Below are 25729 nucleotides of genomic sequence, written 5' to 3'. Positions count from 1 at the left end.
AGTGTCTCTAAGCATTCAAATTACTTTTCAAAGAAATGACAGACCTGTTTTGTACTATTATTGGATGTTCATATACTTAATAAAAGTACAGTTATAATTACAACTCACATGCCTTAATTAGTGGGAACAGAAAGGCTCTAGTATACTTGAGATCATCCTTTGGTATTGAACAGGAAGGAGGGATCATTAATATGTTGCAGAGAGGAAATAAAAAGAGTTGATTTGTCTAGAGAGATGGTTAAGAGAAGGTCTCTTATGAGACCTTCTACTATATCTCAACTATGATATTAGGAGATGTTTTCATCAGTTTTATAGAAACTAACCCCATCAAATTTTATATTTTATAATATTTATAATTTTATGGAATTAGCTCCATCAACATATTCCCCAACTCATTTTGATTGTTCTCAATGGTACAGGGCTTGGTGGGAAGTTGCCTATGTCCTTCCACTTTCGTTAATTCCATATGTTGTCCTGGTGTTGCCTTTACATGGCCATAGCGATTCTCTGAGGCATGACTGCTATTGGCCTTTAAGGTGGAAATTCTGCTCTCTTTTGAATTTCTTTGTCAGGGGGGACTGGGACAATGCTGAGACCAGGGCTAATTTTTTCCCACTATTGAGGCAAGACCCTTCTATGTACTCTACTCAATGTCCCATGAGTCGTGAAGTTTTCCATTCTGGTAGTGGGAACAAGCACTATTCCCAGCTCTGTGTAAATGCTGAGTACCGTTACTTCAAATCCTTTTGGATGGTTCTTTCCCTAGCCTTAGGTAGTTTCTTTCCATGTATGGGTTGATCAGTCTCCAGCTGAATATTCAAGGGGGAGCCTCTCAGAGCTTCTGAGTTCTCTTTCTTTGTAGCTCTCTTCTTTCTCATTCTCTGTCCTGTGTCCTTTAGCTGCCACAATCTCCATGGACATTCAGCTTTGTCTCTTTAGCTCAGAATGTTCGCCAGTCTCTGTCTTAGTTTCTCCTTCCTATCTGTGGTCTGAAAAGTCTCTCAAGGCAGTAAGCTAGGGCTATCAAAGGGCTCATCCTGTTTTGTTTACCATTTCTCAGGGAATACTATCCTTTGTTGGCTAATACCCACTACCTTTACAACCATGTTTTCATATATTTTGTCTATTTTTTTGTTGTGTCAGGTGAGGAAGATATCTGATCTTTGTTCCTCTGTGTTGACTGGAACCAAAGTATAAATTTTAATAAGACTTAATTGAGAGTTTGAAGATAGTGTAAGGGAAATAAAACACATGCTTACAAAGGCAACCGTAGGCATCTATATTCTGAGTCCATAGGTTCTGCTGATGTCCTTGTAGCTCCTAAGCCTATGTCCACACAATGGCTAGCTTTCCAGCCTTTCCCTTTGCCATGATAAGGTTTTATTTATTATATAAAACATTTTTGCTCCTTGCCGTCAAACTAGCTCAGACATTTTAAAGGAGGGTCTTTGCTTATTTTTAAACATCTGCATAAGTTTAGGACCTAGTTGAAGTCATTCTCCCCTCTTCCCTGCCCTCCCTCCCCCCAGAATCAATCTGCTTCAAAGTTAAATTTAAGCTTCTACCTCTTAGGAGCTTTCATATTCTAAATGGCTGTTTCCCAATTAAAAACAAATAAAACCAACACCCTAGTGCCCAATCTCAGCCTGGGAACTTCTTTATACCAGAGTATGTTATTACATATTGAATCAATTAATATGTACTAGTGCCTGTTACATGTGTATGGTATATTAAAACACACATAGAGGGGTGGCCAAAGGCATGACTAGAAACCTTAATTGAATCATAAATATAATGTTAATTATAAAAGTTGGAGGAAATTTGATCTTTCAAATTTCAAAGTACTTGCCCATTTTCATTTTCGTTGTTCCCCTTTCTCCTGTGGATGTTTTGCTTATACATTGTTTTCTTTGATTTGCACGTTTATAATCAATATAATCACTTTTAGAAAGTGGAGTTGAACTTTGAATGTAGTAAAGTTTATACCTCAGTACTATATTCAAGCAGGCATTTCATAACGGATTTTTTGAAGATTAAAAAGAGCGTGTTTGATAGGAAAGGAACAAAATGGCTCCAGTAGAAAGAAACTTTCTGAATCTAGTTCTTGTGGTATTTTCATGATATTTAGTAAAAAGTATTTTCTTTTATGTATGGAGTGGGATTTCTTAAAGAAAAAAATGTAGTTTTTATTTATATGTATTTTAAAAGTAAAATTTCTTATTTATTAAACTTCAAGGTAAAAGTGTTATAAGAAAGATTGGGAATTATATTTCAGAAGAATAGACTCCCCACATGTAGACTTTATAAAGCACAGATGCTAATAGATGTTTATGTTGAAACCAGAATTATGAACTGAAACCAGCTGAAAAGAATTGGAAGTATTGCAGAGGATGGAGGGTGGTAAGTCCAGTAATAGAAAGTTTACTTACCGCATCTTTATTAATGTATTTCAGGAGTGACTTTTTTTTCTCCCAACAATGCTACTTGGCTGGCTCTTCATATTACCTTAACAGAGATAAAGACTGTAATAGTTGTTTAATGTTTAATGACCTTTTTCTGAGTATGGCTCTTCAGCCAGTTGTTCAACATCTTAACGTCTTTAGAGTCAAGAACACATAATTCTTTTCAAATATATATTTAATTTTAGTATTTGAAGTCAAAGACAGTATTCTACAAAGCCTATCATAACTTTCCAATTCAGACACATAACAAGAAAAGATAATCTTCTTTTTGTGGGAATTCATTTGCTCTCTTAATTTCAGAGGTCACTTTAAGTTTTCACAGTCTCCTAGCAACAATTCTGACTTACAGAGAAACACATAAAAATCACCATTTACTGGTCTTAAAAATTTACTGTCTCTACTAGAAATTTCCTGAGAAAATAACAGCTAATATTTGTTGAGTGCTTTTCATGTTCAGATACTGTGCTAAATATATATTATAAAATATATTTCATTTAAATGTCTCAGAAACACTATGAGATAAGTAATATTTTTATCCCTTTCCTATGGATGAGGGCGCTGAAAGTATTTAAGTGTCCAAGGTCTCAGAACTAGAAGTGGCAGATAAGAATTTGGTCTCAGAAGTGTCTGACTTCACAGTCTGAGTTCCTAACTTGGTATTGCTTAAGAGAGCTAAATGTGTTGATAACATATTAACAAGTTGAGAATGTCTCAGACCCTTTTCACAGGTTTTGTCCACAATAAGGGATACTATTCTTTGTTATTTTTAATAACAATAATTTATTTCATTTTCTTTATGCTGAAGATCATGAATAAATGGAAACAAAATATTGGTGGAGTAAAGTAGATAAGACAGGCCCTTTTATATGTTGTTGGTGAAATGGCTGTGTTTGGAGAATTTTTTGGCAATGTATATCAAAACTTAAAGTTCATTTACCCCTTGACTCAGCAATTCTGCTTTTAAGAATTTATGTTACAGCTAAATTTGCCCATGCATGCAAAGATATATGTTATGGATGTTCTTTGTAGTATTGTTTGAAATAGGAAAAAGTTGGAAATAATTTATGTATTCAGTAGTGGCCTGGTACATAAAAACACACGGAAGAGAGTCAAGAGCCCAGAAATAAACCAAGCATATACAGTCAACTAATATTTGGCAAGAGAGCCAAGAATACTCAAAGGAGAAAAGACAGTCTCTTCAATAAATGGTGCTGGGATAATTGGGTATTCACATGTAAAAGAATGAAACTGGACTCCTATCTTACACCACTCACAAAAATTAACTCCAAATGGATTAAAGACTTAAATGTAAAATCTGAAACCATGAAATTCCTAGAAGAAAACATAAGAATAAATCTTCTTGACATGGGCCTTGGTAATGATTTTTTGGATATGACACCTAAAGCATAAGCAACAAAATAAAAAAAAATAAACAAGTGGGACTAGATCAAACTAAAACACTTCCGTATAGCAAAAGAAATCATCAGCAAATTAAAAAGACAACCTATGGAATGGGAAAAAATATTTGCAAACCATATATCTGATAAGCGCTTAATGCACTGTTGGTAGGATTGTAAACTGGTACAGCCACTATGGAAAACCCTATGGAGGATTCTCAAAAAATTAAAAATAGAACTACTGTGTGATCCAATATTTCCACTTCTGGTAATATATCTAAAGCAAACAAAAACACTAAATCAAAAAGATATCTGTATCTCCATGTTCATAGAAGTGTTATTTACAATAGCTAAGACATGGAAACAACCTAAGTGTCCATTGATGGATGAATGGATAAAGAAGCTGTGGTATATATATAATGGAGTATTATTCATCCATAAAAAATGAGAAAATCCTACCATTTGAGACAACATGTATGGACCTTGAAGGCGTTATGCTAAATGAAATAAGTCAGACAAAGGAAGACAAATACTGTATGATTTCTCTTATGTGTGGAATCTGAAAAACAAAAACTAAAACAAGATCAAATTTATAGAAAAAGAGATCAGACATGCAGATACCAGAGGTGGAGGGTGGGGGGAGGGGGACTTAGATAAATGTGGTTAAAAGGTACAAATTTCCAGTTATAATATAAATAAGTACTAGGGTTGTAATGTACAATATGATGACTATAGTTAATACTGCTGTATGATGTATAGAATTGATAATATAGTAAATCCTAAGAATTCTCATCACAAAACATTTTTTTCTTTTTTCCCCTTTTCTTCTCTTTTTATTGTATCTGTATGCGTTGATGAATGTTAGCTGAACTTACTGTGATAATTATTTCACAATATGTATAAATCAAACCATCATGCTGTATGCCTTAAACTTATACAGTGATGTATGCCAATTATTTCTCAACAAAACTGGAAAAAGAACTTACTAAAAAAAGGGGGGCCTGGTAAAATAAGTTGTAGTATATCAATAAAAAGTAACTTGATTCAAGCATTAAAAAGAATGACAATACCAGCTAATTAAGTCTTTAACTAAGTTCCAACCACTGCTCTCATTTAATCTTCATAAAAATTGTAGGTATTATTATTAGCTCCATTTACAGTGGAGAAAAATGAAACATAAAGAGGCTAAGTGGCTTGTGCCCACACTGTTAAGTTCTTTGCTCTATTGCCTCGTGGTCATCTGTATCCCAATGTGAAAAGAAAATAAATTGATAAGTGAAAAGAACAAATTGTAGAAAGTTTTTCGTATAACACTGTTTGTGAAAAGAATCTATATCTTCTGTATGTTCCTTTTATAACATATAATACCTATCTATGTTTTCTCATGACATAAAATCTTTCAAATATATAAATGTATATGAATATATGTGAATATACTAATAAAACTAATATGAATTTATAAGTGTACATGTATACATATGCCCCCACATAATATATACATTCATAGAAACATTTCTGGATAGATATACAAGAACTTAATGGATGTTTTTGGGATTAGTATGGAGACTTAAAAAAAATTGCACTCTATACTCTTTAGTATGGTGAATTATTTAAAAGTAATGAGTCACATATTGCTTTCATAATAAAAGTAAGTTTAAATTGAAAAATTTAAAAAATAGTGGATGTGGTAAATCTTTAACAATTATGTTACTGGAGGTGGGGTAAAGAGGGACTTTTTCTTGTCATTTTATACCTTTCTGAACTGTGAACTTTGGAAAATAAATGAGTACCTGTTACTTTTATAATAAAACATTTTAAATGAAAAAAAACCTTAAAAATAGTGACCATATTTCTCTAACAAGTACTATGAAATATTATTTCTGTGACTAAGTTTAGGGTATAGTTTGTTCATTATATTGACAGTTTAGAATAAATCTGCCTATGTTAAACTTTTATCAGAGATCTGCTGTCTTACTATCTTAAAGGCTAGCTCTTTTCTAACATCCATTAAATTGGAAAGTAACTCAGTGAAGATTTACCTTATTTTTATAAACAAGATTGTTTCCAATTGAAGTCTTAGTAATGAAACCTTTCACAGCAAATGAGATTCAGCAAATGCAGAAGTTGACAGCAATTTTATTAGATGCTGCTAGTCAATTGAGCACAATTTTCTTGCAGGAAAATGATATCCCGCTTCTCAAACTCCAGAGCGTTTATCAAAAACAAATGTCAGCTTGAAACTGCATTGTTTATTAAGAAACAATGTTCTAGTGTCAAGTGACAGTATTTTAATATTATCCTTAGTCATGGAATGTACTTGGAATTAGGTTGGATGATAAATGCTGCAACAGGCTTAAGTGAAATTAAAGTATAACTTATTTGGGATTATGTGTTTCAGGTGAAGCTCTGAAAGTATCAGCTGAGAGATTTGCAGATGATCCCTGTTATCTCCCAAAAAGGGAGGCTGTGGTTCAAGCTGCCCGTGCCTTGTTGGCTGCAGTTACCAGACTCCTTATCCTCGCAGATATGATTGATGTCATGTGTCTCTTGCAGCACGTGTCAGCTGTAAGTAAAAGATGGCTTAGTTTACCTTGGCATTGTTCTCACTTATAATTCCATTTTCTGAACCTGGCATCAATCCGAGCGAATCCCGGCCTCACTCACATTTCTTAATGTCACCCATCAGAAGATGACTGGATTGGGTTGTGAAACTAATGCATACTTGACAAGAATGAAGCCAGAAGTTAGTCTTAAAGCCAGTGGGAGACTGAAAAACAGAAGATGACTTACTGATAAGGAAATGGCTAGGAGAAAGTTCTAGGCTTTTGACCATTTAAATTATTATGTCCTATATAAATATATAAATAAATATATAGTAACAATTATATAGATAATATAGAAAACAAATATGTAAATATAAATAATTTGAGAACGAGAAACTTTAAAGCTTAAGGCATGTGGAAGCTTATCCTAGTTTGTAAATGAAAACTACTTTGCCAGCTCCTCTTGATCTAAGATAAACAGTGCATGTTTGCAGGTAGTCTGTGTTGTCTGTACTAATCCATTATGAAAATGTATAAATGGATTTAATAAGAGTAAAGAATATATTTTAACTAGGAGAGACTACAAAGGCAGCAAGATATCTTGTTTGCTTTATTTTGTTAGACAAAACCATTTAGCAGAAGCTTAGTAGAAGGAGAATTTTATTTCAGCCTTTTTCACTTTCTTATTTAGTTTGACCAAGTCATTAATAGTGTCTAGATGAGAAGGTTGCAAAGAACCCTTTGGAGTCACTGCTCTTTCTCCTACTTTAAATAGGACCCTTGCTCTTCTGTTCATAAATACATCTGCATTTTCATAAGGGCGCTTGGTGACTGTAGTATCACTACTTTATTAGGCAAATGATGGCCTTGTCTGATTGACCTTCTTGTCAAAATCATTTTCTCTAATTGCTAAGCTAAACCTTTTTTTTTTTAATCTTTCTCTTACTTACTAATGTTTGTTTTAACCCTAGAGTGACCTTTCCTTTATACTTTCAGATTCCTTTTCTTTTGATAGTTTTATTACTGCAAAAAAGGCAATTTGGCACCTTTTTGTTGTTGTAGCTGTTTAAGTAGCTTTTCAGGAAAGGGATTAGTTCTTATCACTAGCAACTATCTACCAATAGATTTGTATGTGAGATATTTGAACAACGTGTTTTGTTACTTGGCTACTGGTTTGTTGGATACCTTATACAAATCCCTGAAAATTTCTGAGATTCATTTTTTATATGTGAATATAGACACTAATAAATGCTATAACCAGAAGTGAGCATGAAAGATTAAATGCCAGGTAATTCCTAGTTCCAATGACCCAGTATTTCCTATGTTTTAACTCTAGATTTGTTGGGATAGGCAAAATGAAAGGCTTTGGTAAGGTGAAAATTACTGCCTTTATAATCAATTAGGAGGTAACTGTATATATATAAGACCATAAGCACCTTCACTACCGTTTTAATTGAGTGCCACTAACTACTAGGCGCAGTGCTAGGTAACGCACACACATCATATCATTCAAATGAAGCAGGAGGTAATTGTAGATCAAAGAAAAAGTACTGTTTTTGCAATAAAAATTATACTTAATAGTTATTGAATTTTTATAATGGGCCAAGAAATGTGAGGGTTTATCTCCTTTAATTCAACCTCACAACAGCCGAGTGATTACGATTCCTATTTTATAGATGAAAAAAAAAAAACAAACCCTGAGGCACATCGAATTTAAGAAGCTTGCTCAAGGCAATAGGATAAAAACAACTTTTGGAACTTAGTACCCCAGGGGCTAGAACAGCTTTTACTATAAATAGCTTTCAGAAATGTTTAGACAAGTTCATGGGCCTATAACAGATTGTTAAGGGAATTTAGGTATGTCAGGGGGAGGAGGCATTCTTAATTCTAGCTATTCTTTCCCACATATATTGGTTCCTCATCAGAGCCTGAACTTGGGCTAGATGATTTAAATCACTTATAAGTATCTGTAATACAACAATGATATTTCACCTATGAAAAAGGGAAGAACTTTGTGGTAAATTGTGATAGTTTTTTATTGTTTCATCCTTATAAAAATTTATATTTGAATTGTATTATTCAACTCAATTCTTTCAAGGTTTCACATAGAATGAAGGCAAATTGAAAAAATTTTTTGGAGATTAAGATTAGAATTATTTAGCCCAATATTCTCCTAAAAGTATTCTGCAGAACCTGTCTTATAAATATGCAACATGAAAAAAGTTTTTTTTTATGGTCAATGCTGCACACTGAAATTCCCTTTGAATGTTTTTGATGCACATTAGCATTAAAGTTGGTGAGAAATATTGAAGCAAAGAAACTTGTTTAACTTTGCTTAACCCAGAGTTTCCCAAATTTCTTGACCCAAGAACTCTTCTATAATATATTAATCCTGGAACTTTCTCAGACCATACATTGGAATATAGTGGCTCAGAATATTTTTAATGTTTATGGTTCTATTAAATTTCTACTTAGAATGAAAAAATCGTAGTGGAGAAACTTCAGTGCCCTTCTACTCTAGTATCTTACTGAAGTAGATAGACTCTCCTACAATATGCGATACACACAACTGTCTAACAATATATGCGATCACTTACTGTGATAGCAATCTCAATTCTGTGAGACAGTGAAGCAGATATTGGATAATTCTAATTGCTGAAGACATTTTTCTCAAACTGAGCTTAAAGCTGCGTCCCTGCTATTTCCATTCACTGCTTCTAGTTTACTTTCTGGAGAAACACAGAATCAAGGCAATAGGAAAATGCATTTTTTCAAATAACTGATGGTTACTCTTAGGACTTACATATGTCTTCTCTTATTTAAGCTAAAAATTTCTTGACCTTTGAACATTCCTTATATGACAGTTTCAGACTACTCTGGATACTCTAGAATTTCCATGCCTTGCATGATCTTGTTTCAGTCTTTTTTTTTTTTTTTAGCATCTTTATTGGAGTATAATTGCTTTACAATGGTGTGTTAGTTTCTGCTTTATAATGAAGTGAATCAGCTATACATATACATGTATCCCCATATCTCATCCCTCTTGCGTCTCCCTCCCGTCCTCCCTATCCCATCTCTGTAGGTGGGCACAAAGCACAGAGCTGATCTCCCTGTGCCATGTGGCTGCTTCCCACTAGCTATCCATTTTACATTTGGTAGTGTATATATGTCCATGCCACTCTCTCACTTTGTCCCAGCTTACCTTACCCCCTCCCCGTGTCCTCAAGTCCATTCTCTACGTCTGTGTCTTTATTCCTGTCCTGCCCCTAGGTTCTTCAGAACCATTTTTTTTTTTTTAGCGTCCATATATGTTAGCGTACAGTATTTGTTTTTCTCTTTCTGACTAACTTCACTCTGTATGACAGACTCTAGGTCCATCCACCTCACTACAAATAACTCAATTTTGTTTCTTTTTATGGCTGAGTAATATTCCATTGTATATATGTGCCACATCTTCTTTACCCATTCATCTGTTGATGGACACTTAGGTGGCTTCCATGTCCTGGCTATTGTAAATAGAGCTGCAATGAACATTGTGGTACATGACTCGTTTTGAATTATGGTTTTCTCAGGATATATGCCCAGTACTGGGATTGCTGGGTCATATGGCAGTTCTATTTTTAGTTTTTAAGGAACCTCCATACTGTTCTCCATAGTGGCTGTATCAATTTACATTCCCACCAACAATGCAAGAGGGTTCCCTTTTCTCCACACCCTCTCCAGCATTTATTGTTTGTAGATTTTTTCATGATGGCCATTCTGACTGGGGTGAGGTGATACCTCATTGTAGTTTTGATTTGCATTTCTCTAATGATTAGTGATGTTGAGCATCTGTTCATGTGTTTGTTGGCAATCTGTATATCTTCTTTGGAGAAATGTCTATTTAGGTCTTCTGCCCATTTTTGGATTGGGTTGTTTGTTTTTTTAATATTGAGCTGCATGAGCTGCTTGTAAATCTTGGAGATTAATCCTTTGTCAGTTGCTTCATTTGCAAATATTTTCTCCCATTCTGAGGGTTGTCTTTTCATCTTTTTTATGTTTTCCTTTGCTGTGCAAAAGCTTTTAAGTTTTTTGATGTACTTTAACATTGTAAGCAGATTTGTTTTATGGTTAAAGTTTGAAAACTTCAGTGTCTGGACTCCCTGGGTGTCTGCTTGTGCTGCTGTCATTTCATTATGCTCATGGTGTCTTGTCTTCTCATGTGAATGGCTATCTTTGTATACTAAATGTTACCTCTTTTGGAACTTATATCAGGAAATTGCACACTGTTTTGTTAGCTCTTTGATGTTTTTAACATGAAGTATTTTATATTTCATCAAATTTTGTTAGTTTTCTTCAGCAGAGGGTTGAATTGTGAATTACTAATTTGCCAATATAAGAAACAAAAATCCCCCAAATCATCTCTCTAAATCCTTTCCTATGCATATTCTAGATTATAGGTAACTGCCATAAAATGTTGAAATCAAAACATCTTGAAATAAAACAAATGCTTTCATGTGAACATTCCATAATGTACTTGGACAGTTACCTCCCTAATTTAATGTCCAGTATTATCTTACCTATTATGATAGCCTTGTCATGCTGTTGGTTCTTACTGATTTTGTGAACAATTAAAACCTCCAAGTCTCGGAACTCAGACTACTCTTAATCTAGATCTTCCTCCTCTGATACTAGTTTTATCTTTTTATATGTAAAGGTTGATGTTATATTTATATTCATTGCATTTTATCTTCTTAGTTGTCTTTTTGTTATATCCATCCAGATCTTTTTGACTTTTGATTTGTCTTCCCCTCCCAAATTGGTGTCATTTTCAGATTTCTTTAACAATTTATTCATTAAAAATTGTTTAATGATATAGCTTTCTTTTAGATAACATCAATCAAATATTAACACGTTTTGAATAAAGTTGTTGAAATGAGCTTCAAACTTGCTTCATTTGAATGAATAAACTATGTTTCTTTATTTTATTCTCAAGTACTTTCTCAAAGGCCTTTCTGAAATCAAGATGTATTATCTGTGGCATCACAGATTAACCAGTCTATTAGCCCCAGTTTTAAGGGAAATGAGGTTAGTTTGGCATGATTTGGCATGGTTGCTTTTAATAACCCCATAAGAGCTCTAAGTGACCACTGCTTGCTTGCTTTTATTCCTTTTCTATTTTTTTTTTTGACCTTCATTTTTCAGTTACTCACATCCTACTTACTTATGGTTATAAACCATTCATCTGCTGGGATCTCCTTGCCCTTAAGATCTAGATATAATTGGTTTGAACCCTCATTCCATGTCCTGTCAAGTACAATGTTCTCCCCAAGATTTCTGCAAATTTTCTTAGGCTCATATTCTCAGGGTCATCTCTGGCTCCAAGCTGTTGCTTCCACAGGATTACTTTAGTTTATGGATGGTCTTTCTACCACTATTCTATAGTATGTTAATTCATGCTTGGAAGATGACCATTTTCCCCTTTAACACACACATATACATACAAATACTCCCGCACAAGGCATGTTCATGTATATGGCAAACCTTTTAGAAACTTGGAAGGTGAAAGGGAGGGGGTTCTGTAGTGTAACAATATATTCTAAGTGGTTTCAATTTGTATATTAGAAATCTTCAAAATCCTTTGAAGCAACTTCATCTCGTTGTCCTTCTACCTCCTTTTTCCCTACCTACCCTCCTTTGTTTTCCCTCACACCCCTAAGGAGTAAGATACTCTGTCAAGCCACCGTTGACTTGGCCTCTGCTCTTTTGTGTCCTCAGATATCACTATCTCTCTTAAATTACATCTGAAGGTATTTTCCTCAATATAAACTGTTCCTTTCCTAAGAACTCTGTAGTCAACTCCCTCTCTCTGTTTCTCTCTCTCTCTCTCTCTCTCTCTCGCACACACACACACACACACACACACACACCATCCTATTGTAAAATAATCTATGTTTTTTGTGGGGAGGGCATCAACTTTGAAGATATAGATTTCTTCTTCTGGACACACATTCTTCTTTCAAAAGCAGTGGCCTAATTTTTTATTTCTTTTCCTAGTTTTGAATATGATGGACAAAGATCTGCCTCTCCTCCAGTCTTATTATTTTATGCAAGCTTCTGCTCATTTTGGTCTTTCTCCCCCCCATAACACTCACAAAAATCCCTGCTACATTTGTTTGGTATTTATTCTTTATTGCACAGTGTCAAAGAATTCCTCTGCTATCACGATGTTTTCTTAAGTGGCCTTACTCTTTTCTTCCTTATTATAATTTTTTTCTAAATAACAGAATTCTTCATCCCTATTGAGGTATATTTCCTTTTAGAAGTCAGGTAAATGAGATATTACTCTACTTTAGATTGATAGTCCGTACCTATATATTTCCTGATTCCTTATCTTTATTAAATTATCCTCTTTCCACTGAGACTGTCCCACAGATGCAATTATGATCAAACATTTATGAAGACGTAGACTGAGACCACCAACTCATGCAAACATGATTCACTGAGTAACTCTCCATAGGATAAGTACTGCCAACCAACACAGAGTTAATATATAATTAAATATATCAAGGATTCCTGACTTGGCAGTTTTAAATGTGTCTAGTTCCTTAAGGAAGTACATGTTTTCTTCTGGGGGGAAATAAGTCCAAATCAAAGGTAAGAGAGGACAGAGAAAAAAAACGATAATATTTCAGTATGTAATAAATTGTAGAAACTTGGAAAGGCAGTTTGGCATTATTACCACCATTGCTCATAATTTTCTATGGGAATTTAAGTTTAAAAATTTCTCTCTGGTACCGATCAAATTTTTTTTAACTTTTTTGTACTATTTATACATCTTGAGATTCCACATCCTATTTTATTGGCATATGAATTTTATAAGGGCCAGTTTTGTTTGAGAGAATGTTGGCTTGCATATCTCTTGCTTTCTTTGGGGGTCAGGACAAGATGGAGAGCAAAGATGGCTTTTGGCAGCAGGGAGACCTTGCTTGAATCCTGGTTCTGTTGTTGAGTAGCTGGGCGACTTCGGGAAAATTAAAAATCTGTGAGCCTTAGTTTCTTCTTCTGAGCTATATGGATGATAAAACTTACTCTGAATACTTAGGGGCCTTGTGAATATTAAATGATATAATATATAAAATACCTGGTAAGAACTGGTGCAAATTTTCTTTCACCTTCCTTCCTTTCCTTGTCCTACCTTTTTCCACTATGGTACCTTGCTCCCATTTTTCGACTCTTGCAGTGCAATATTATCCTTATTCCTAAAAATGAAGGGAAATAAATTTGACTCCTGAGTTGAACTAACTTCTCTGGCTTTTTCCGTTATCATACCATAGCCAGTTTTATTTTTTAAAAAATGGGAGTATTTGTCCCTTTGGATTAAAAAATAGACCAATGTCATTATAGGAAATGGCACCTCTATTTAATAACTTTTGATGTCAAATACATATTTAATATTTGCTACAACCATTGCTATAAAGCATTTGTATACTGAACAATAATTCTGAATATGAAGAATATTCATAACATTGACAGAAAATCACTCATTATGATAATGGTAACTGAGACTTTTTGATGCCACCTTCTATTGTTAAAATGCAGATATGTACCAGCAAAAGGGTTTCTAAATCTTATTTTTAAAAATATCAGCAGTTTATAAGGAGAGAAATTACTATACAATTAAATTGCTGTTAGAAGCCAAGTATATTCTACAGAAGATTCTAGGCAAAATATGTAGAGAGATTTTAACATTTAAAGAAAAAAACCAAGTCACAGGACTGGTATTAGATGGAATAGGAGAAATAAGAAATGGAAACAAATAGGACACAAATTGCTGGATTTGTGCTGAATTTCATACTGAAAACTTTAGAGACACAGGAAATTTAAGCCATGTAAAAAAAAATTAACTTTTAAAAAGGACCTGCATCATTCCAGGTAGCTCGAGTTTCATTAATTAATCCATTCAGCTCTCCTGGAATTATTGTGGAGGCATGATGGCAGTTATATCAAGGGAGTGTTTTGAATGAATAATGCAGGGCCAAGTCTGGAGAGTGAGTTAAGTAGACAAAGAAAGTGGTGCAGGCAGAGAGCATTTTAACTTGAGGGAATAGTACATGCTTAAAGACCAGTAGTAGTTCTGAATGGCTGGGATGAAGGATAATTTTGTGGGAGGAACAAGAGTTGAAGCTGCAGAGGTAGGCATAGACCTACTTGTGACAGGCCTATGTGCTAAGTTAAAAAGTTTGAACTTTAGTCTGAAAGCTAGGGGGGAACTATTAAAGATTTTAAGAAGGGAAATGATACAAGCAGATTTGAATTTTAGGACTATTATTCTGGTAACAGTGGGCAAGGGGGCCAGAGTGGAGGCAGAGATGCCAGTGATGAGGTGATATAGTCATCTGGTTGTGAAATGATGGTGTGGGGTGGGGAATGAATGATAAAAATGAGGGAGGAACAGTCTGCAATTTGGAAAGTGATTGGAATCTGTTCAGAGGGAAAGGGAAGCATCAAGCAACCTTCGAGGAATCTAGTTGGGCTTTGAGGACATTTGTTTGCTGTTTATATAGAGGAGAAGCAGTTTCTGGATTTTATACATATTGGATTTGAGGTATGTATGAGAGATACTAAATATTGAAAGATATATTTGGAGCGAATAAGATTGGAAAGCCTCAAGAAGTAAGCATTAGGAGAAGCAATAGGTTTGTATGAGATCACCTGGGGGAGGTTTATAGGGTGAACTTAAACCTTTGTTCACAAATCTTTGAGACCTTGTGGTTTGGTGGAATGCTCACTGAATGATGAATCAGGTTTGTGTTCAGTCTTGCCTCAGTAGGGATATTTGGGATACCTTCTCACTTGAGTCCCTGCCCCTGGCGGTTGGTTCATAGTCCAACACTCTAGCTTTTCTGAGGGGGCTCCCCAGAAAACTGGCTTTGTCTTGCCAGTCTTGGAGTTCTGATGGATCCATCAAACTCTAGCCACCTGGTAGGGGGAAATGGAGGGAGTGGCTTAGACTGGTAAAACACCACAGCTCCCTGCCCCCTCTGGCTCAGCACAGAGTAAGTAGACAAAAACTGCAGCTGTCTGTTTCTCCATAGGGAGTGAGAGTTTGTAGAAGCCCAGCTGATTGGTGGGAGGTCTTCTCTTGTATAAAGCCAGTCCACAAAGTCTAGGAAAGGTGCCTGCTTTGTTGAATATGTAGACACCAACACAGAGAGCTAAGGAAAATGAAGAATCAGGCAAAGATGTTCCAAACAAAGGAATAAGATGAATCTCCAGAAACTGACCCTAATGAAACAGAGTTATATGATTTACCTGACAGAGAATTCAAAATAACAGTCATAAAGATGCTCACTGAGGCCAAGAGAACAATGCATGAACAAAGTGAGAATTTCAACAAAGAGATAAAAAATATAATAAGCACCAAACACAAATCATGGAGCTAAAGAACACAACAATTGAACTGAAAAATTCAACAGCAGACTAGATCAAGCAGAAGAAAGGATCAGTGAACTTGAAGATAGGTCACTGGAAATAGTTTAGTCAGAGGAGCAAAAAGAAACAAATGAAGAGTGAAGGTAACTAAAGGATTTATGGAATACCATTAAACATTATGGGAGTATCAGCAGGAGAAAAGAGAGATAGAAAAAGGACCAGGAAACTTATTCAAAGAAATAATGGCTGGTAATACCCCAAATCTGGGGAAAGAAATGGCCATCCAGATCTAGGTAGCCCAAAAGATACTGAAAAACATGTACCCAAAGAAATCTATGCTGGACACATTATACAGTAGTAGCCATTACCTGTAGTTTTGCTTTCCTTGGTTTCAGTTACCCATGGTCAACTGTGGTCCAAAAATATTAAATGGAAAATTCCAGAGATAAACAATTCATAAGTTTAAAATTGTATGCTGTTCTGTGTAGTGTGATGAAATCTCATGCCATCCTGCTCTGTCCTGTCTGGGACATGAATCATCTCTTTGTCCAGTGTATCCATGCTTTTTATGCTACCCACCTGTTAGTATAAGAAAAACAGTATATATGTGGTTTGGTACTATCCATGGTTTCAGGTATCCCCGGGGGGTCTTGGAATGTATCCCTGCAATAAGGGCAGACTACTGTAGTCAAATTGTCAAAAGTCAAAGACAAAAAGGGAGTGAAAAACAACAAACAAGAAAAAAGCAACTTGTCATATACAAGGCAACCCCTATAAGGCTATCAGTGGATTTTTCAGCAGAAACTTTGCAGGCCAGAGGCAGTGCTGAAAGAAAAAAACTGCCATCTAAGAATACTATACCCAGCAAAACTGATCTTCAAAAATGGAGCAATAAAGAATTTCCAAGGTTGTCAGGGTGGTACTGGGAGGGGAGGGAGATTGCATGACAGGCGGCATGAGCCAGGAAGGCCTGGGAAGCTATGGTGTGGTCACTGTGAGCCAAATAGAGCCATGGCAATTGCCATCCAGTCCCAGCTCCCTTGTGCAGTCATGGCTGGTGGCTCAACCAGGTGGGCCTGTTGGCACCATAGCCTGTGGAGCTCGAGAACATCATAGTGAACATGGTACTACTCAAGGCCAGGGAAGGTTTTTTTTTTTTTTTTTTCCTAAACTAAAAAAAGAGTTTACCAAACAAAAGCTGATGGAGTTCATCACCACTAGACCTGGCTTACAAGAATAGCTAAAGGGAGTACTTCAGGTTGAAATGAAAAGATTTGAAATAGCAACACTACAGCATAAGGAAGTATGAAACTCTGGTAATGGTAAATATATAGACAAATACAGAATACTGTATTACTGTAATGGTGGTAGGTAAATCACTTTTCATTCTAGTATAAAAGTTAAGAGAGGGTCACAAATCAAGCCTTGGTAAATTTAAGAAAATTGAAATCGTATCAAGTATCTTTTCTGACCACAACGCTATGAGACTAGATATCAATTACAGGAAAAGATCTGTAAAAAATACAAACACATGGAGGCTACACAATACACTACTTAATAACGAAGTGATCACTGAAGAAATCAAAGGGGAAATCAAAAAATGCCTAGAAACAAATGACAATGGAGACACGACGACCCAAAACCTATGGGATGCAGCAAAAGCAGTTCTAAGAGGAAGTTTATAGCAATACAAGCGTACATCAAGAAACAGGAAACATCTCAAATAAACAACCTAACCTTGCACCTAAAGCAATTACAGAAAGAAGAACAAAAAAACCCCAAAGCCAGCAGAAGGAAAGAAATCATAAAGATCAGATCAGAAATAAATGAAAAAGAAATGAAGGAAACAATAGCAAAACTCAATGAAACTAAAAGCTGGTTCTTCGAGAAGATAAACAAAATTGATAAACCATTAGCCAGACTCATCAAGAGAAAAAGGGAGAAGACTCAAATCAATAGAATTAGAAATGAAAAAGGAGAAGTAACCACTGACACTGCAGAAATACAAACGATCATGAGAGATTACTACAAGCAACTCTATGCCAATAAAATGGACAACCTGGAAGAAATGGACAGATTCTTAGAAATGTACAACCTACCGAGACTGAACCAGGAAGAAATAGAAAATATGAACAGACCAATCACAAGCACTGAAATTGAAACTGTGATTAAAAATCTTCCAAAAAACAAAAGCCCAGGACCAGATGGCTTCACAGGCAAATTCTATCAAACATTTAGAGAAGAGCTAACACCTATCCTTCTCAAACTCTTCCAAAATATTGCAGAGGGAGGAACACTCCCCAACTCATTCTACGAGGCCACCATCACCCTGATACCAAAACCAGACAAAGATGTCACAAAGAAAGAAAACTACAGGCCAATATCACTGATGAACATAGATGCAAAAATCCTCAACAAAATACTCGCAAACAGAATCCAACAGCACATTAAAAGGATTATACACCATGATCAAGTGGGGTTTATTCCAGGAATGCAAGAATTCTTCAATATATGCAAATCAATCAACGTGATACATCATATTAACAAACTGAAGGAGAAAAACCATATGATCATCTCAATAGATGCAGAGAAAGCTTTCGACAAAATTCAACACCGATTTATGATAAAAGCCCTGCAGAAAGTAGGCATAGAGGGACCTTCCTCAACATAATAAAGGCCATATATGACAAACCCACAGCCAACATTGCCCTCAATGGTGAAAAACTGAAACCATTTCCACTAAGATCAGGAACAAGACAAGGTTGCCCACTCTCACCACTATTATTCAACATAGTTTTGGAAGTGTTAGCCACAGCAATCAGAGAAGAAAAAGAGATAAAAGGAATCCAAATCGGAAAAGAAGAAGTAAAGCTGTCACTGTTTGCAGATGACATGATACTATACATAGAGAATCCTAAAACTGCCACCAGAAAACTACTAGAGCTAATCAATGAATTTGGTAAAGTAGCAGGATACAAAATTAATGCACAGAAATCTCTTGCATTCCTATATACTAATGATGAAAAATCTGAAAGTGAAATTAAGAAAACACTCCCGTTTACCATTGCAACAAAAAGAATAAAATATCTAGGAATAAACCTACCTAAGGAGACAAAAGACCTGTATGCAGAAAATTATAGGACACTGATGAAAGAAATTAAAGATGATACAAATAGATGGAGAGATATACCATGTTCTTGGATTGGAAGAATCAACACTGTGAAAATGACTCTACTACCCAAAGCAATCTACAGATTCAATGCAATCCCTATCAAACTACCACTGGCATTTTTCACAGAACTAGAACAAAAATTTCACAATTTGTATGGAGACACAAAAGACCCCGAATAGCCAAAGCAATCTTGAGAACGAAAAATGGAGCTGGAGGAATCAGGCTCCCTGACTTCAGACTATATTACAAAGCTACAGTAATCAAGACAGTTTGGTACTGGCACAAGAACAGAAATATAGATCAATGGAACAGGATAGAAAGCCCAGAGATAAACAGAGAAAAAATATTTAAAATAGCTATGACTAAAAATATGGTAAAATTATACAACATGAATAGATGTAAATTTTGAGAACAATAACATAAAGTATGTGTGTGTGTGTGTGAGAAGTAAAAGTGCAGTTTTTGTATGCAACTGAACTTAAGTTGTTATCTGCTTAAAACAGACTGTTATATTTTATGTAAACCCCAAAGTAACCACAAAAAATACAGTAGAAGTTACACACACACACACACACACACACACAAAGAAATCAAAGCATATCAATATTAAAAAACCCAGCAAAACATAAAGGAAGAGAGCAAGAGAGGAAAAGACAGAAAAAAGAACTAAGAGATTAACAAAAGCAACTGATGAAATGGCAATAGTAAATCCTTCTCTATCAATAATTACTTTAAATGTAAGTGGATTAAACTCCTCAATCAAAGGACACAAAGTGGCTGACTGGATTAAAAAAACAAGACCCGGGGCTTCCCTGGTGGCGCAGTGGTTGAGAATCTGCCTGCCAATGCAGGGGACACGGGTTCGAGCCCTGGTCTGGGAAGATCCCACATGCCACGGAGCAACTAGGCCCGTGATCCACAACTATTGAGCCTGCATGCCTGGAGCCTGTGCTCTGCAACAAGAGAGGCCATGACAGTGAGAGGCCCGCGCACCACGATGAAGAGTGGCCCCCGCTCGCTGCAACTAGAGAAAGCCCTCGCACAGAAACGAAGACCCAACACACCCAAAAATAAATAAATAAATACATTTAAAAGCTAGGCTTTAAAAAAAAAAAAAAAAAAAAAAACAAGACCCAACTGTATGCTGTGGAAAAGAAACTTACTTTAGATTTAAGGGTCCATACAGGCTGCATGTAAAGGGCTGGAAAAAGATATTCCATGCAAATGGTAACCAAAAGGGAGCAGGAGCTATATTTAGACAAAAGGAAGTTTAAGTCAAAAACTATCAAAAGAGACAAAGAAGGCCATTATATAATGATGAAAGTGTAAATTCACCAGGAAGATATAACAATTATAAATATATATGCATCCAACATTAGAGAACCTAAATGTATTAAGCAGACACTGACAGACTGAAGGGAGAAATAGATAGAAATACAATAGGTAGGAGTCTTCAGTACCTCACTTTGAAAAATGGATAGAACATCTAGACAGAAGATCAGTAGGAAAACAGAAGACCTGAACAATAGTATAAACCAAATGGACCTAACAGACATATATGGAACATTTCACCCAACAGTAGCAGAATGCACATTCTTCTCAAATGCACACGGCTCTTTCTCCAGGATAGATAACATGTTAGGTCACAAAACAAGTCTTAACAAATCTAAGAAGATTAAAATAATATCAAGGATCTTTTCTACCACAATGGAATGAAACTAGAAATTGACAGCAGAAGGAAAACTGGAAAATTTACAAATATGTGGAAATTATATGACACATTTTTGAACCATTAGGTCAAAGTTGGAATCAGAAAGGAAATTAGGAAATTCCTTGAAACAAATGAAAATGAAAATATACCAAAATTTATGGAATGCAGCAAAAGTAGTGCTAAGAAGGAAGTTCACAGAGATAAATCCCTACATTAACACATTATTGACCAGAGACCTATTAATACGTCTTTTGTTACCTGAACGTTATTGACCGGAGATGTATCAATATGTTTTTAGAGAGTGATACAATTAACATCACCATGCAAAGTTGTTAGAGCTTAAAATTGATCAGGGGTTCATTATACAACTTATGATTGTCGTTATCATTCACATTTTGCTCTGTTAGGTTTTTGTTCCAACCTTGTGTATATTATAAATGCAAGTTTATTACTGTAAAATTTTAAAAAATGACTCATCAAGAAATTTTGAGTGAAGAAGAATTTTTTGGTGAATTTTATGCAGATACTTTCTCTGATTGTCCAGGTGACATATATACTAGTGTCTCAGAAGATTATAGTTCTTCAGAATATAGTTCTGATTCAGATGATGTGAATATTAGGCCAACAGAAAGACAAAAAACCTTAGTGACTGATTCTGATACAGAAAGTGAAAATGAAACTCACAGTGCTAGAGAATGCTCCTTTGCTTCTACAGAAGAGTGGCTTGAAGACAACATTTCACGAAAATTTGAAGTCTTTACAGGTGTGTCAGGTGTAACTGTTAATGTAATAACCTGCAAAGTGTTAGTGAAATTACAGAATTAATTTTTGGTAATGACTTTTTCAAGTTGGTCGCTTCTCAAACAAACTTGTATTACTAACAGAATGAAAAATCATATAAAAAGTATGATAAGGCTTTAAAATGGACTGATGTAACTGATAGTGACATGAAGAAGTTTCTTGGATTAATAATTTTGATGGGACAAATAAGAAAGTCACACTGGAAAGACTGTTGGTCGACTGATCCCTTACTTGAAACACCTATCTTTCCAAAGATTATGACAAGAAGAAGGTTTGAACAAATAATGACATTTCTTCACTTTAATGATAACTCAGAAACTCCACTTCCTGCAGACAGAATTTCAAAAGTTAAACCTCTTTTGGATTATTTTCTACCAAAATTTCAATCGATCTATATACCCAAACGAGAGCTATTACTTGATGAGGCAATGATAAAGTGGAGAGGACAACTCAGATTCAAAACCTATAACCCTGGAAAACTTACAAAATATGGAATTTTGGTCAGGATGGTTAGCGAAAGTGAAACTGGATATATATGCAACCTTGAGATTTACATGGGTGAAGGAAAGAAACTGCAAGAAACAATATTATCAGTCCTACAACCTTATCTTGGTTCATGGTACCATATTCACCAAGACAGTTTTTACAACAGTGTGTCCACATCTGAAATATTGTTGAAAAATAAAACCAGAGTTTGTGGGACTATAAGAGGGAATTGTGGTCTACCAAACCAATTAAAGGAGAAATCTAAAAATCTACAGAGGGGAGAAATGGCATTCTTATGGAAGGGAGAAATGATTCTTCTTCTCTGGAAAGGCAAGAGGCTAGTCTGCATGGTGACAACTATTCATGATGCCTCCATAGTATCTACGGGAAAGGAAAATAGGAGGACTGGCCATCAGATAACTAAAGCCTACTTGTATATTAGAGTATAATAAATATATGAAAGGAGTTGATTGATCTGATCAATATCTGGCAAACTTCAATATCCTCCAGAAAACTCGAAAATGGTTTATTCAATGCTTTAAAATTTATTGTAGCCTAAATGCACAGAATAAAATGACTTACAAGCAATTTTTGTTAGCAATACCTAGAGAATGGGTAACTGACCATTCTGGTGAATGTAGTGGCAGTCCTGCACCTGGTCCTTCTTGTGGTGTTTCTAAAAGAGCCCTGCGCAAAGATCCACCTTGTCTACTATCAGGTAAAATAAAATAACATATTCTAGAGGAAATAATAACCACAGGGCTAAAAAGACAAATGCAGCCAGAAAGTGTAGAGTCTGCTTTTCCAGGGGAAAGCACAGTGCAACACGGTATGTTTGTAATAGATGTTCTATTCCCCTGCACAGAGGTGCCTGCTATACGGCCTATCACACTCTAATGAAATATTAGAATGCTTTAGTAAGACATGTACAAAGCTTCAAATAAATACATTAAGTGCAAAAAAAGTTGTTGATATTTACTCAAACGTGGGTGTTTCAGTATTCACTTACATAACAAATCGCTGGCACAGGCGTTAGTTTCTGCAAGAATCCCCCAGTCAATAATGTGTTAAAAAAGAGAAAGATCTCAAGCAAAGAACTTAACTTTATACCTCAAAGAGCTAAAAAAGAAGAACTAAGCTCAAAGTTAGAAGAAAGAAGAAGAAAGGAAATCACAAACACTAGAGCAGAAATAAATGAAATAGAAAATAGGAAAATGAGAAAAACACCCAACAAAACTAAGAGTTGGTTTTTTAAAAAGATAAACAAAATAGACAAACCTTAGCTAGACTAACTAAGAACAGAAGAGAGAAGACTCAAATAAAATCAGAAATGAAAGATGGGACATTACAACTGAGGCCACAGGAATAAAGAATGATCATAAAAACTACTATGAATAAATATACACCAGTGAACAATACCTAGAAGAAATGTATAAATTCCTAGAAACATACAACTTACCACCAAGACTAAATCATGAAGGAATAGGAAGTCTGAACAGACCTATAACAAGAAGGGAGATTGAATAAATAATCAAAACCTCCTAACAAAGAAAAGCCTAGGACCAGATGGCTTCACTAGTGAATTCTACTGAACATTTAAAGAAGAATTAATGTCAGTGCTTCTCAAACTCTTGCAAGCTACTGAAGCAGAGGGAACACTCTCAAACTCATTTTATGAGGCCAGATAAGAATACTACAAGAAAAGAAATTACAGTCTAATATCCCTAATGAACATAGATGCAAAAGTATTCAAAAAAATACTAACACACTGAATTCAATAGCATATTAAAGGATGATACACTATGACCGAGTGGGTATTATGTGGTATACAAGAATGGTTTAACATATGAAAATCAATCAATGTGATACAGCACATGAACAGAATAAAGGGTAAAAATCACATGATCATTTCAATAGATGCAGAAAAAAAGTTTGAAAAAAATTCAACATCATTTTATGATGAAAATTCTCAACAAACTAGGAATAGAAGGAAAGCACCTCAACATAATAAAGTCCATGTATGACAAGCTCACAGCTTACATCATACATAATGATGAAGAGCTGAAAACTTTTCCTCTAAGATCAGGAAAAAGACAAGGATGCCCACTCTCACCACTTTTATTCAAAATTGTATTGGAAGTCCTAGTCATAGCAACTAGGCAATAAAAAGAAATAAAAGGCATCCAGATTGGAAAGGAGGAAGAAAAACTGTCACTATTTTCAAATAAGATGATATTATATTCAAAAAAACCCCTTAAGACTCCACCAAAAAAACCGGTAGAACTAATAAACAAATTCAGTAAAGTTGTAGGATATATAATCAGGATATAGAAATCAGTTTCATTTCTATACACTTATGATGAACTATCTGAAGAGGATATTAGGAAAACAATGCCATTTACAGTAGCACCAAAAATAATAAAATACCTAGGAATAAATGTAACTAAGGAGGTGAAAGACACTTGTAATACTGAAAACTATAAAACATTGATGAAAGAAATTAAAGAAGACGCAAATGGAAAGACATCCCATGTTCATGGATTGATAGACTTAATATTGTTAAAATGTCCATACCTAAAGTGATCTACAGATTCAAAGCAATTCCTATTAAAATCCCAATGGCATTTTTACAACAGAAATTGAAAAACAACTCTGCAATTCATATGGAACCACATAAAAACCGCAAATAGCCAACTCAATTCTGAGAAAGAAGAACAAAGCTGGAGGCATCACACTACTCTATTTCAAAAATATTACAAAGCTGCAGTAAACAAAACAGTATGGTACTGGCATAAAGACAGACATGTAGATCAGTGGAACAGAATGGAGAGCCCAGAAGTAAATCCATGTGTATACAGTCACTGATCTTCAACAAGGGTGCCAAGAACACACAACTGGGGAATTAGTGGGCATAAAGTTTCAGTTAAGCTATGTGAATAAACTAGAGATCTTATATAGAACATTGTACCTATAGACAACAACAATGTATTTTATACTTAAAATTTTAAGGAGCACGTATCTCATGTTAAGTATTCTGCCACAATAAAATAGAATTAAATAAATAAATAAAAATAAGTTTTATAGTAATATTGAAGAAAAAAATCTAAATAAGTGTATCTATTTCTCTCAAAAATTCCTTGCTCAGAGATGCTCAATAAATAATTATTGAATTACTCTTTTGTTCAGTCCTCATTCACTACTGAATGGGCATGAGTTTAATGACAGTGGTCTCTTACAATTTTATGGAACTTTAAAATTTATAAAGCAGTAATCTGTAAAGCTAGATTATTTGCTTTTCTAGGGCAAGAGCTATTTCTCTTCTGTTTTCCTCCATTTCTTGCATGGCTGGCATGTTGCCAGGCCCATGTTAAAGATTTGTAGAATGAATGTGTTTGATTTTTCCTCAGCTGATGTCACAACAATCTTATAAACAGGCAGGCAAGGACAATTTCTCCCATTTTACAGGTAACACAATCAAGAATTGGAGTAGTAGTGACTTGTCCAAAGGTATGAAATTATTAAACGGCATAACAAGGACTTGAACCCAGACTTCAAGGCCAGTGTACTTTCAACTCCACAAGACTGCTTCTAGTTTAGATTTCAAGCCCAATTTTGTTCTATGTTCTTAATTTAACTTTGGTTATCATTCCTTACAGTAAAAAATCATTTGAGATATATGTGTCCTTTAATTTTCAGCTTTAGCTGTAAACTTCCTTTTCATGAGTGATATTATCATCCGGTAA

At 35.0% G+C, this 25729-nt stretch overlaps 1 protein-coding gene across 5 annotated transcripts in view; it reads left to right on the top strand.

Moving 5' to 3' along the window:
• CTNNA3 (catenin alpha 3) overlaps positions 1-25729 on the top strand; it is a 1737547-nt gene that overhangs the window by 179497 nt on the left and 1532321 nt on the right. For all 5 annotated transcript variants that reach the window (XM_082408616.1, XM_082408615.1, XM_082408617.1 and 2 more), the window contains one exon: positions 6258-6424. In XM_082408616.1, the coding sequence (XP_082264742.1) occupies positions 6258-6424 (167 nt within the window). The remainder of the gene's footprint in view (positions 1-6257; positions 6425-25729) is intronic.

The sequence above is a fragment of the Balaenoptera borealis genome (genome assembly GCF_965194805.1).
Source record: "Balaenoptera borealis genome assembly, chromosome: 10".
Classification (NCBI taxonomy): domain Eukaryota; kingdom Metazoa; phylum Chordata; class Mammalia; order Artiodactyla; family Balaenopteridae; genus Balaenoptera; species Balaenoptera borealis.
Note: the sequence above shows the minus strand (reverse complement) of the source record. Positions and strands in the feature narration are given on the sequence as shown.